Source organism: Myotis nattereri (assembly GCF_964212035.1).
Source record: "Myotis nattereri genome assembly, chromosome: 2".
Classification (NCBI taxonomy): domain Eukaryota; kingdom Metazoa; phylum Chordata; class Mammalia; order Chiroptera; family Vespertilionidae; genus Myotis; species Myotis nattereri.
In genome coordinates this window covers 117,977,162-117,990,012 of record NC_138076.1, presented here as the reverse complement: position 1 = coordinate 117,990,012, position 12,851 = coordinate 117,977,162, and the positions used below count along the sequence as shown (strand labels likewise).

The following is a 12,851-nucleotide window of genomic DNA, read 5'->3' as shown; positions in this document are numbered from 1 at the left end:
TGCTACATCAGATGACTTTTCAATTTATAGTGACTGACAATAGTGATTTGACTGTAAATTAATCTTAGGCTATTTTATTCAATTACCTAAAATGAATATCATGAAAAAAAATTTTTTTAGAGACTGCATATTTGCCAAGTGAGACTTTAGCAGAAGTATCTTTCTCATTTCAAAGACAATGTTTTCAGATTATGGTGTCTGCCTTTTTGTCTCTTTTTCCCCCCAATACATTCCAAGTAAAAGTTCCTCATCAATCAGGAAACAAATTCTCTATTCCTTCAAGCAGGAATATTATCTATTCCTGACTCCTGGCAGTGTAAAATTAGCACCACTTACATTTTTAAAAGGATAAAGCAAATGAGCCTGCCTCCATCTCCACCATACGAAAAGAGTAAAAGTCGCTTTCTTTCCAAGAAGCTTGCCAGCAGGCTAGAGCCCTGTAAAGAAGGCCCTGGTGGGGGGGGGGGGGGGAGCATGAGCAGAGGCTGACCACCAGTGTTGTCTGCCGCTGCCCCGCACCGCAGGCCCAGGACAGCCCTTCCAGGAGCACAGAGCCCGTGCTTTGGGCTGAGCCCGGAAGGCCCCGACTGAATTCCAGAGGCACTTCCAGAAATGCATCTTTGCCTTGGTTTATTTGGGGGAGTGGGAGGATGGCATATATTGGCACTCATCTGGAGGAGTTGCCCAAAGTATGCTCAGTTTATAGTATATATTTAATGTCTAAACTAGTCCCCTGTCTCCTCATAAACAATAATTCTGCAGGTTTATTTGAGCACTTTTCCTCTGACCACAAGGCCCAGGTTTTATCTCATATTATATCCCCAGACTGAGATATTTGTTGTTGAGTTAAGTAAAGTAGGAGACTTCTCCCAGGAAGAGAGCGCTGCCTGAGCTGCTGTATCACTGAACTCTCAGCTGTCTTTCCGAACCTCAGCTTTATAAACGTGTCTGTTTTTCCTTCCTGCACGCTGAACTGAAATAGGAATCCTGAATGTCCAGGTCCACCCATCTTTTGGTTCGAATTGTCACATATTTATTGAAACATGATGTGCTATGATGCACCTTGGACAAGAAGAAGAGTTTTAAATGAACTGAGAGTCGGAACCGAGGCGCAACTGCAGAGAGTGCTGTGAGGGCAGATGGCAAGGGCGGGAGCCTAACTCGTTTGTTACTGTCCTTCAATCTTGCCGAGGACCAGTCTTCAGAAATTTTTTGTTTTGTTTTGAATTTTGGTGGTTAACTATTTCAAAAGAGCTTTTAAATTCTAGCACAAGGTAGGCCTGCCTTTCCCCATGTATTTCTATGAGCGCTTAAGAAAGTACGTTCTTTCTGCATTTTCCCCCTTCTGTGCCCCAGTCTCTCTCTTCTATTTTGGGACTTGGAGTGTTAAGAATAAGAAAAAAACAGCATGAGGTAATTCAGTCATTTTTCCCATGAAGTCTGTCAATTTTCTGGATGAAGATCCATTGTTAGACTATCTTAAGTCAGATTTGGATGCCGTAAGATACCTACTCTGTTATCCTGTTCACCAGAATTTTCATAAGGGACCAAACTAATACATATTTTATTAAAATAATTGATTGATTATATGTGATACCTGGCTAATGACTATTTTTATTAGAAGCATGAAGTTTAAATTGCCCAGAACTATTTTAATATCCTTTAGCTTACACTCTTCCAAAATGTTTACCTATGACAACATTCTTAGGTTAGCAGCCATGTACTTATTCTCCTCTAGGAGAAATTTGTCAGGATATAAGGCTCAAGGCCACTGAACACGGGAACCAGCCTCTTTAATCTAACTTATATCTCCTGTAGTCTACCAGTCAGCACACAATACATTCAGCAATTCCAGAATGACTTCATTTCCTTATTATAATCCCAGATAGGCAGTTAAGTGGAAATAAAAGGTAATAAGAAATTTCTGTATACAAATGGGCCTTGGTATTTCTAAAATTTTCTAACTACACTAATTTCTTTTGGAGCACATTGTGTATACATTTTCATCCACATTTAGAAATTAACATTTCCTTTTAACTTATTATCCTTTCATGCAAAAGAACAGTCTAGGACAGTGATGGTGAACCTTTTGAGCTCGGTGTGTCAGCATTTTGAAAAACCCTAACTTAACTCTGGTGCCGTGTCACATATAGAAATTTTTTGATATTTGCAACCATAGTAAAACAAAGACTTACATTTTTGATATTTATTTTATATATTTAAATGCCATTTAACAAAGAAAACTCAACCAAAAAAATGAGTTCACGTGTCACCTCTGACACGCGTGTCATAGGTTCGCCATCACTAGTCTAGGAAAAACTTTCAGAAACAAAGAAATGGAAAGTTCAAGATTCTAAGCCAATCTATTTATTTTAAAATTCCCTAATAACCTGGAGATACCTTTAGCACTATCTGAGGGCTCACAGAAGAATCGCACACCCTCTGACAGTGACTAAGCACCCCACCCGGCCCCTTTTGTGATCCCTGGTCTCTTGATGTGGGGTTAAATGAAGCAAGCCCTGGACCACTGGGGATAAGCCGTCCAAAGATAATGGGGCTCACTCTGTCCAAGCTGTGATTCATAACAAGCCAGACTCCAGTTCCTGAAGAGACCTCAATTACACGCCAGGGGCTGATACTTCAAGATTGGCTTCTTAAACCTTCATGTGTTAGGTTTTAGTCATTTCACATGCAGACTTTGACAGGGGAGATTTTAGATTTGTCTGCCTAATTAAGGCCTTATTAGGTAAACGTTCTTTGAGAAAACACTTTTAAGTGCTAGCATCCCTTCTCCTCCAGTGCTACATGTGGAGAGAATAGCAGAATCCTCCCCAATGTCTCCATTCATGTTCTTAAATGTGGGTAGGTTCCCAGGCTAGCTCTCGGATTGCCACCTGACTCTTGGGCATGAATGCGGTTCCATCCACTGAGAACCTGCACAATGCCTGGTAGCTTCAAGATATTTAGATCATTTCCCTCTGTGAATGAGTTAAAGCTGGGGCAGATCCCTTTTATTCTTGGCCTAAGCTCCTGACATCCAGTGTCCTGCGCCCAGTGGCCCAGCCTTCCTATTCCAAGCCTGCTTCTTAGAGTTGCCCTTCTCTTGCAGCCCAAGAGATAACACTGGGGGCTGGTCTAGAGGTTGCTGAACCCTGCTTGCTCTCTGTGGGGCAGCAGGGGAGGAGGAAGGGAGGAGGATGTGGAGTAAGGACAATCCTGAAACAGTGAGAGAGCGTGCGCATCCTTGAGCACTGACCAGACACGTTCTCGTGGGCCCTGTGTGTCTGGGGTGAATCCAAGTGTGGTGGGGGTTGCCACTTAGTTGGCTTGTTATCAGTGTATCCCTGTAAGCCCATGAGATGAAAAGGAACATTTGAGGCACAGCATGTTTAATAATATTGAACAGTATAAATGTTAACCTTCTTTTTGACTGCCTTCACAGCAAAATGTTAAACATTTTCTCAATTATTGTTTAAATTAAAATTCCACTGTTTCTGCTTTGAACTGCAGCATTTTATCACTACTGAGTCTCAGGCCACTGCTTGATGTAATTAAGGTATTATGTGTTAAAACCTGTGTGGCTCAGTTCTCTTGTTTACTTTGGGAAAAGGAATGACAGGCACATATACAGTGTCTTAGTACTAATACTCCATTAGAGATTAACTCGGAGTGTTAGGGGATGACTGGGCATTATCTCAATAGACTTTCTTTCCTTGAAGGTGGAGGTTGGGCGGGAGTGTGTGATTCCACTAAATAAAGCAGCTCACGTCTTCAGAATGCCCGTTACACTTTTCACTTCTTTGCAGATATATGCTCAGTCTTTGTCCTTATTCTGTCTTCGAGTTCTGGTGTTTAGCAGGATCCTCATACTCCTTTATACTGAATCTAATGAAAAGCTTTTCATAATACAGGGTGGTTCAAAAGTTGGTTCACAGTTGTGAGTACACGAAACACAGAGTTTGTTCTTGTATTATTACTTATTATTTATCATGTTATTTTCCATAGGAACAACCATAAACCGACTGTTGCTCCACCCTGTATGTAAGCCTGTCCTGCATGGCTAAGTTATTAGTGCTTTTCTTTCTACAGCTTTTTTTTTCTTTCCTATTTCTAACTTGCATCTTGTTAAATGCCTTTTCTTCACCTGCATTGTTTCCAACCAGTAGCTTTCTGCTTAGTCTCAATCTTAGGAAGATCCTGAGGTCAGCCACTTATTGAACATTGTAAGGTATTCTTCTCAGTTTAATCAGAAAGAGGGTGCAGGTAACTATCCCTGCAATTCCAGGAGAGGGGCGTGTCTAGGCTGGGGTTTGAGCTGTAGTGGAAAGGCCCAGCATGCCCCAGTTGTTGACTCCATTGAGACCTACACCTGCAGGCCCTCGCAGCAAGGCTGTACAAGAGAAGCTGTACCTGGGTATTTGTGTCAAGCCCAAGTCTCAGGTCAAGGGTTTGGCATGAAGAGCATGCACTCTAGCACTATAATGGCAGTGGCTCTTTTCACACTAAAGAAAGAGGGGAAGCTGCTTACCCTGGACTTTCTGGTCACCGTAGAGAACAGGGCAGGGGACCAGCACACGTCCAGTAGGGTGGGGATTTAAAGCATCTTCTGAGTTGCTAGATCATGCAGTGGAAAGCTTTAGAGACAGATACACGAGTATCCAGGAACCCCAGTCTTTGTTCTGAATGGCTATGATCCTCAGATCTGCAGGCTTTCAGCAAAAAAAGCAGAAGTCTTTAGGGGGCTGACGCCTGATTCTCCCCAGGTATAGTCCTTGCCATGCACGGGACTGAGAATGCTCCCTCATGCCCCAAACCTCAGCAGCAGTCAGTCAAAGGGCATCCAGATGTAGCCCAAGAAGAGAATACCCAATCTTCACAGCTGTGTAAAGTTCAAGTGTTATGTTCTTACTGTCTTTTCCTTGTGACACAGGGTCAAGCATACCTGTCACAAAACATTGCTGGAGGAGGTACAGGAGCTGGAAACGAAGATGGGAAAAGCGATGCTTCGGGACAGTAATGGAAAGAGGTGGGCATCTCCATCTAACTATTTGAAGAACACGTGTCCTCCAGCCCTTTTCTCTACCGTTCCTTCCCGTGTTTCTCTCTTCTCAGTCTTCAATGTGAGCATGGGGTGCTCCGTTTTAAGCATTTTGGTTATTCTCTAAGAATGTAGTCATGGTGAGACTTAAGTCACACTCTCTCCATGACAACATAAAACCTGACTTTCTGGTTCACTGGGCCTGACCTCAAGTTAAACTGGAATTTTGACTGGGTCTGGACTTAAGCAAAGCAAGCCAGATGCAGAAAATACAAATAGTAGCAATATTACATTAAGGTGGAAAAGTTTAATAGCTAGGCCTTTGGATATCAGGCCCAATTATTACACTAAAGGATGTGTATCTACCATGAAAGTTTGTAGGCTATTCATGTAAATGCATATCATTCATATAAATCTTGTTACAGTTCCCTTCATGTATGACTGTGGTTTTGTTTTTAATGAATTATTATTTCCTACTGGTGTTGAGAAAGTATAGTGTCTTACTGGCTGGTTCGTGGAGACAATATCATTGCTCCCTGTGCTTATTTCTCATAGAGCATCAGCCTTCTCTTCCCCACACGTCATAGTTGAGCATGTGAGTAGTTTTTATTTAATCACATATGCTAAAATTTTATGAGATTAAATTTAGTTTAAATCCAAATACTACCAAAGAAGTTTACCTGGACCCAAGAACAATGTGAGTGCAATAAAGAGGCCCCTCTATATTAGAGACATGTGACATCTAGAAAATTATGCTCTTTTGTAAACAAATGTTTAGAAGGAAGTCCGTAGCTAACTGCCAATGAAAAAAAATCTAGACGTTGAATATTTCCAGAGATTCCTACTATGTGTTTTATTTATATTCTGTTTATTTGTACCATCTTTCAAAGCAATAAAGAAAAAGTATGTTTTCAAAGGAAAGAGAACCAAACATTTTGAAAAATATGAGGAGCATAATTTCCAATAATTGTCACTATTTTAGGAATGGGATTGTATAATATGTAGTTGAAGTTGTGGGTTTTTTGTTCATTTAGGACTTATTTTTTAATAATGAGCCCATAGCATTCATTTATGGCAATTGTGCTAGTTACTCTAAAAAAGTCAGCCAATAAGACAAAAATCTGTCTTCAGTAAGCTTATAATCCTGAGGCCCCAGGCAGGGCCTAGGCCAGGGGTGGGCAAACTTTTTGACTCGAGGGCCACAATGGGTTCTTAAACTGGACCCGAGGGCCGGAACAAAAGCATGGATGGAGTGTTTGTGTGAACTAATATAAATTCAAAGTAAACATCATTACATAAAAGGGTACGGTCTTTTTTTTCAATAGTTTTATTCATTTCAAACGGCCCGGATCTGGCCCGCGGGCCGTAGTTTGCCCATGGCTGGCCTAGGCTCACAGCAGATCTATCTAACCATAGGTGAGATAGCACGCGGCTCAGGCGTGTCACGCCTGTCCTGGCCGTAGTTACTTCAGGCACAGTGCTTAGCTCCTACTAGATTTTTAAGGACCTACAAAATTCTTTGAGATCTAAAAAGAAACATATTTATAGGCTTTAAAAATAAGGGAAAGCCCTCTGCAAATTGAAATTAGCAAATGTTTAAAACTCTACAAGATACTTCTCAGTCTTAATTACTGTGACGCTGAATAATCACAATAAGTTTTATCATTATTTGAAAACAACTTACAGGCTCTCATATCTCAAGAATTCTCAAGTATGCACAGGGTTGCTGAGAGGTCACAAGTAATTTGAAGTAAAATAAGAGTTTCAAAGCAAAATTCTAAAACTCCTTTCAAACATCAGACAGGAAAACATTACATATAATGTGGCATGAGAATGCACTTTATCTGATGTGCGGCAGTGTCTTCTGCTGGCCTGGCCATGAGGTCAGGAGCACGGAGGGCCCTCAGAAGAGAGAGCAATCCAGGAGGCTGTAGCTTAAGAGATTCAGAAAGGCTTCATGTCCAAGATAGGATGGAAAACAGGGCTTTGAGGATGTAAAAAACTTGAAAAGACAAAAATGATGAAAGTATGTTTCTGGCAAAAGGAGTAGCCGCCATCTGTTAGAGAAGACGACTAATATTTTGAGGGGAAAAGGGGTTATGGTTTATGAAACAATGAGGACAACACAGCATATTGCCTGACCCATAGCAGGAACACAGAACACCAGCCACTAGTCTTCAGATGAGCCGGGGAGCCATGCTATTGCAGGAGCTTTGAAAGAGAGTGTGAGCCCGTCTCTGTTTGTTGTTGATTAAAAGAATGCTCTTTGTAAAATTTAGTTGTCCTGTTCAGAATTCACTTTTAAATGTTCAAATGGATATCAGGAGATAATTGGAGTTTAAATGTGGTTTCCTACCTCCTACATTTTAATATCTGTTTCCTGGTGGCTTTGTAAATTTCATCACTCCCCTTGCTGAAGCGATTGTGGGTGTGATTATCATTGTGCAAGCCCCACTTGGTTGTGATGGTTTCCTTTTCCTCTGGTCCCAGTGTCTTGCCTCACTTTTGAGTTCCTAGCAGAAGATAGTTTGGGACTCCATCCCTCACATCACCCTCAGCAGCCCCCCATTTGTTTTTCTCCCTCCTAATTGCTCCCAGGTTTTCTGGGTGTTCCATCTGCAAACTAGATAATGGCCATGTGCTGCTCTGGCCAGAGATTGTGTCCCGCTGAGCCTCTCCAGAGCTGCCTCACAATTGTTCCTTTATCACCATTGTTTGCTTCTTTCACACCTGGCTGGAGTCCTGTGCGCCTCTGGTGCTGGGGGCGGGGGTGGGGGGGTGGGGGTGGGGGGGGGACATCATGAGGAGAGTTGTAATTTCTTCAGCTCTGTTCCTCTAAAGATTTATAGACTCCCTCGTTGAGAGATCTTGAGTATTTTGGTCTCTTTCCACACTCCCCATTACTTATTCCTGATCCCTGCCTGATGTTTCCATTTACTTTGCATCTCTCTCTAGCTGTTAGTCTGACATGGTAGAAGCACCACAAACATTTGTTAACTGACTGAGTGGAAACACAAAAGTCTGGTCAGGTGGCGCTGAGGAAAAGAAGGCTGATCTGCATTGTCTGTGCAGAGCTGCTGGTGCTGGGTGTGTTAGCTCATGTTGAAAATGGCCCCAGAGAGATGCTAAGAGATTTGCAGGTGGTCACTTGGCTCCAGTGAGAGAGACACTTATCTCATGGCTTAAGAATAAAGCTAACAAAAACTCACAGATGGAGAGACATTTAGTGCTAGCAAAGTTGAACAGTCTTGGAGTGGGTCCTCCCAACAGCCCACAGCCATCCTGCCTTGGGTGCCAGCAAAGCATCTCTACCTCAGGTGTCCTGAGCATCCCTGCCACCCCAGGGTTACTCAGCTCAATTCTGAAATCCTTTAGGACATTCTGCCAAGTCATAAAACCCAGGTCCAAGTCACTGGCAAATATACTAGCAATTTTTCTCAGGAATGTACTCATAAGAAATACAACAAAAATCTTTTAAGAAGCCCTCATGTGCCAAATTTACAATTACGATTTTAAATGGTACCTAGGCAGTTTATGCATCCCTCTAGGCCAGCGATTCTCAACCTGTGGGTCGCGACCCCTTTGGCGGTCGAACGACCCTTTCACAGGGGTCGTCTAAGACCATCCTGCATATCAGATATTTACATTACGATTCATAACAGTAGCAACATTACAGTTATGAAGTAGCAACGAAAATAATTTTATGGTTGGGTCACAACATGAGGAATTGTATTTAAAGGGCCAGAAGGTTGAGAACCACTGCGTCTAGGCCCTTTATTTACTCAGTAAAATACTTGAACATTTTATTGATCTTGTCTAAGCCCCAAGATTTCACACTATTTTGGTAAGCATTAAAACTTTATTAAATGCTTCTGCACAGTTGCATTGATAAATCTTGTCTTCTGAAATTAACCTGCGTAATTTATGCATAAATAAACCTATTCTCATGACTTGGATAAAACTATATTTTCTATACTAGAAAGTATAGGAAAGTATGAAAATGCTAAAGGTAATAGACAGCAGTGCTTTTCTTGGTTTTGGTGTGTCTGTCTTTGGTGAGACCTTTTTCTGGTTCTGCTGTTTGCGGCCAGACCCATTTCTACATGTGAACTGTATGGAAGGCCTTTCCCCAAAGCAGCCGTTACCCAGAGGTCACCTCGCTGCTCTCTGTGTGGAACGGTCTGTCATGCATGTCCTTTCTTTGCACATGTCTAAAAAATGAGGAGCTAACTGGAAGAATTCCTTTTTTCAATGTTTAGGTAATTTTTCCCCCTCTATATTCCTAAAGTGCAACAGACGTAATTTTTTTCTCTGGTGGAAGAAAACCCATTAGTGGCCATTTACCTTTATAAATATCATTTAAACAAATGCCTAAAATGTCAGGTAAGAAGACAAACTAGCATTTTTCCTCCTCGAATTGCTTTTCTTTCTTGGTGTGGGGGAGGGAGTATTCTGAGTTTTAGGTATTTTGTCAAGCAAGAAGAAAGGTGAATACATTTGATGAAAACATCTAGTTTTTCACTTAGACTTAGTTTGAATAAACAACAAGGACACCCTTGTTTTGTTTTAGACCTTCCTTCTGTTCACCATAGTTGATGGGAGGTGGGGGGGGGGGGGCACTGGGCTGATTTTCTCCAGTTTCAAGGTCAAGGAATTCTGGTTGCTGCCCCTGCTTTTTGGCAGCAAGGTGGTGGGATTCTCTTTCCTTAAGTGCTTTCCCTGCCTGAGTATAGCTTACTCTTTGCCTTTGGTCAAGGTCACCACCTTATGGTGAGCGATCACTGAATCTCCCCTTGGTTTTATGTTCTCCCTGAACGCTGATGCATGGGCTCTGTGACCCCAGGCTGAGCCGGCGCACACAGTGTAATGTAGACAGCCCATCCGCCTCTTGGAAATTCAGGAAAGAAATCTGAGTCACTCTCTGTCTGGGAGCCTGTGCTCAACCAGCTTCCATTTCATCACGGCTCCTGCTACAGAGGCGGGGCACCAGTCCAAGCCAGCGACCTGGGAATCCTGATACAGGACAGAGCCTGACACACATCAGCAAGATCTCAAACCAATGAGAGCTTATCCCTCATTCTGGGCAGCACTCTCCTAGTGCTCTTCCTAAAACCAATTATATTAAAAACAACCCCCCCCCCCAAAAAAAAAAAATAACACATTTGGACTGAGTACAGATACTCACCTAAAATATATCCAATATGCTTTGACATTTAAGCAGAAATCCTTTGTTCTTTAAACTGATGTTTAAAGAGCTTCTTGGTATTGTCACAACTACAAGTCAAAATTGGTACAACTGCCTAGTCAAAAATAGATATAAGCTTACCCCCAAATAGGAGGTACACAAGCTTTATTGTGTAGTATTTCTCCAATATAAACTTTATATTATTTCAGGGACAAAATTTTTTCTTAATGTATCGGCATTGGCAATGCAAGTTTCTGTCTTTCCTTTGCTTTCCTCTCACTGCTTCCCACACTTATTTCCCCTAAAATACCTTTTTTTAAAATATGTTTTTACAAAATAGATCTAGAGATACAGAAGCATGAAACAGACTGGCAAATCTCAGAGGGAAGGAAAGAACGGGTAGGTGGGTGGGAAGAGATTAACCAAAGAACTTGTGTGCATATATGCATAACCCATGGACACAGACAGTAAGGTGGTGAAGGCCTGGGGCAGGGGGCGGGGGGTGGCCTAGAAGGGGTCAATGGGGGGGGGGGATATATGTATTACTTTCAACAATAAATATTTAAAAAATAAAATATGTTTTTATTGATTTTAGAGAGAGAGGTAGTGAGAGGGAGAGAGAAACATTAATCAGCTGCCTCCTGCACGCCCCCTACTAGGGATCAAGCTGGCACCCCGGACTTGTGCCCTGACCCACAATTGAACCAGCAACCTCTTGGTGCATGGAACAGTAGTGCTCAACTAACTGAGCCACACCGGCCAGGACTCTCTTATTTTTTTAATTAGCTAAAAGGGTAGGAAATTATGGTGTCATTGTGGCAAATCTCTCCAGACCAGGTGGCAAATGTCTGCTTCCAACACCTGGTTAAGATTTATTTCACTTCCAGCTGCATTTTTCCCATGGCTGGGTCATGACGTAGAGAAAAGAGCACAGACTGTAAGGCAGACGGACCTGAGTTGGAGTCCATGCCCTGCCACTCACTTAGCCGTGTGACCTTGGCTGGGTTATTAACTTCTCTGAGGTTTCATATTCTCATTATTCATTTGATTTGAGGTTTAAATGAAATAGAACATATTAAATCGATAGCATATGTAGACAATCAGAAAGTGTTAATACTTGTAAGTCCATCCCCTGACTTAGAAGCGGAATCAAAATTGTTTCACTGGCCATTTTATTTCAGATGGGTTTACCCAGAGCACCCAGACAGAGTGTGAGTATAGCAGATTCTCTGGGGTACATCTTTGGGGTACACCTCAGGCTAAGGGACTAGGCAGAGATCAGCTGAATCCCAGGGACATCAGAGCAGTGTGGGCAAGCCTGTGAGCCGTGAGCTTTGGGATTGTGGGTATTGGGGAGAGTTCAAAATCCTGGCCATTTCCCAAGTCATCCTGTTTGCAAAGAGGAGGGTGTACCAGTCAGGCCGCCTCCAGAATCTCCTGCTGAACTGCTCTCAGGACATCCACCTGAAATGCAGGGCGTCGCCAAAGCCCATATTCTCCCCTCAGAACCAGCCCTTTCATGGTGGTTCTCAGTCCCTGCAATGACAGGTCGTTCCTCTCAGCCTCATCTTGTTTCTTCATCTTTGCATCCTGAGGGACATCAGTCTCCTGTGTGTTCCCATAAATAGACAGCTTTCCGCCCACTTTTCCACAACCCTGTTTTCAGGTCAGTTACTGATCCCATGCTCTGTGATCCGAGCTGCTCTGCCCACTGGGGCGCCTTTCCCTCTTCGCTGCATCCTCCACACAGCTGAAGACGTGGTTTCCCAAACACAGCCCTAGCCATGCCACTTTCTGGTCTGAAACCTTTGATGGCTTCCCACTCCCTGTTGACTCAAGCACAGACCAGGGCCACAGCATGGTTTCTGCCTCCTCTCCCTCTTTTTACCTCTATGCATCTTAGCCTCCTGCCTCCCTGCCCTCCCCACTCCCCCGCACCAAGCTTGTCCTTGCTCCTCTGTGCCTTAGGCTGGCCTCGGCCCTTCTCTGTGGACTGCCTTTACACAGCTGTGTGGGTGCTGGGTCCTGGCGGACAGAGGAGACAGATCCTTGCCCTGGAGCAGATGCTTCCCGCTCCAGGCCTGCTCTCTGACATCACTCCACCATGTCTGACTTTTCCTCCTGCGGCAGTGTCAGCCTGGACTTCCCTTAATTCATTCCTTTAAAAAGTGTTTTTTAAGTTATTCAAATATTAAACATACACAATAGTAGAGAGACACAATGAATTGACATATACTCATTGCCCAGATTCAACACTTATCGAGATTTTGCCATAATTGCTTCATCTAGCCTGGTTTTGCTCCTGTTTTTTCTTTGCTGTAGCATATAAAGCAAATCCTAGACATTACAGCAGTTTACCCTTCCACACTGCAGGATATAGCTCTAAATATCACATGAAGTATTTTAACATGTATTATAACTAATACATATTATACTTGTCTATGTTATTACATGTAAACACTAACTCCAATGCCTATTACCATATGAAATATTAACAGTAATTTCTTGGTATTAACTGATACCTAGCTTATAAGTAGACTTTCTGGATTGTCTCAATCCTATCTTTTTAGGGTTTTATTAGGCTTGTTTTAGGATCTAGGCAAGATCCAAATTTGGTTGCCTGTTCTT

The 12,851-nt window shown here is 42.6% G+C and overlaps 1 protein-coding gene across 1 annotated transcript in view; it reads left to right on the top strand.

Annotated features, from left to right (window-relative positions):
- ATP8A2 (ATPase phospholipid transporting 8A2) overlaps positions 1–12,851 on the top strand; it is a gene marked incomplete at its 5' end in the record, with an annotated part of 501,820 nt that overhangs the window by 448,735 nt on the left and 40,234 nt on the right. Inside the window, one exon of the mRNA XM_081083630.1 lies at positions 4,931–5,026. Within this exon, the coding sequence (XP_080939756.1) occupies positions 4,931–5,026 (96 nt within the window). The remainder of the gene's footprint in view (positions 1–4,930; positions 5,027–12,851) is intronic.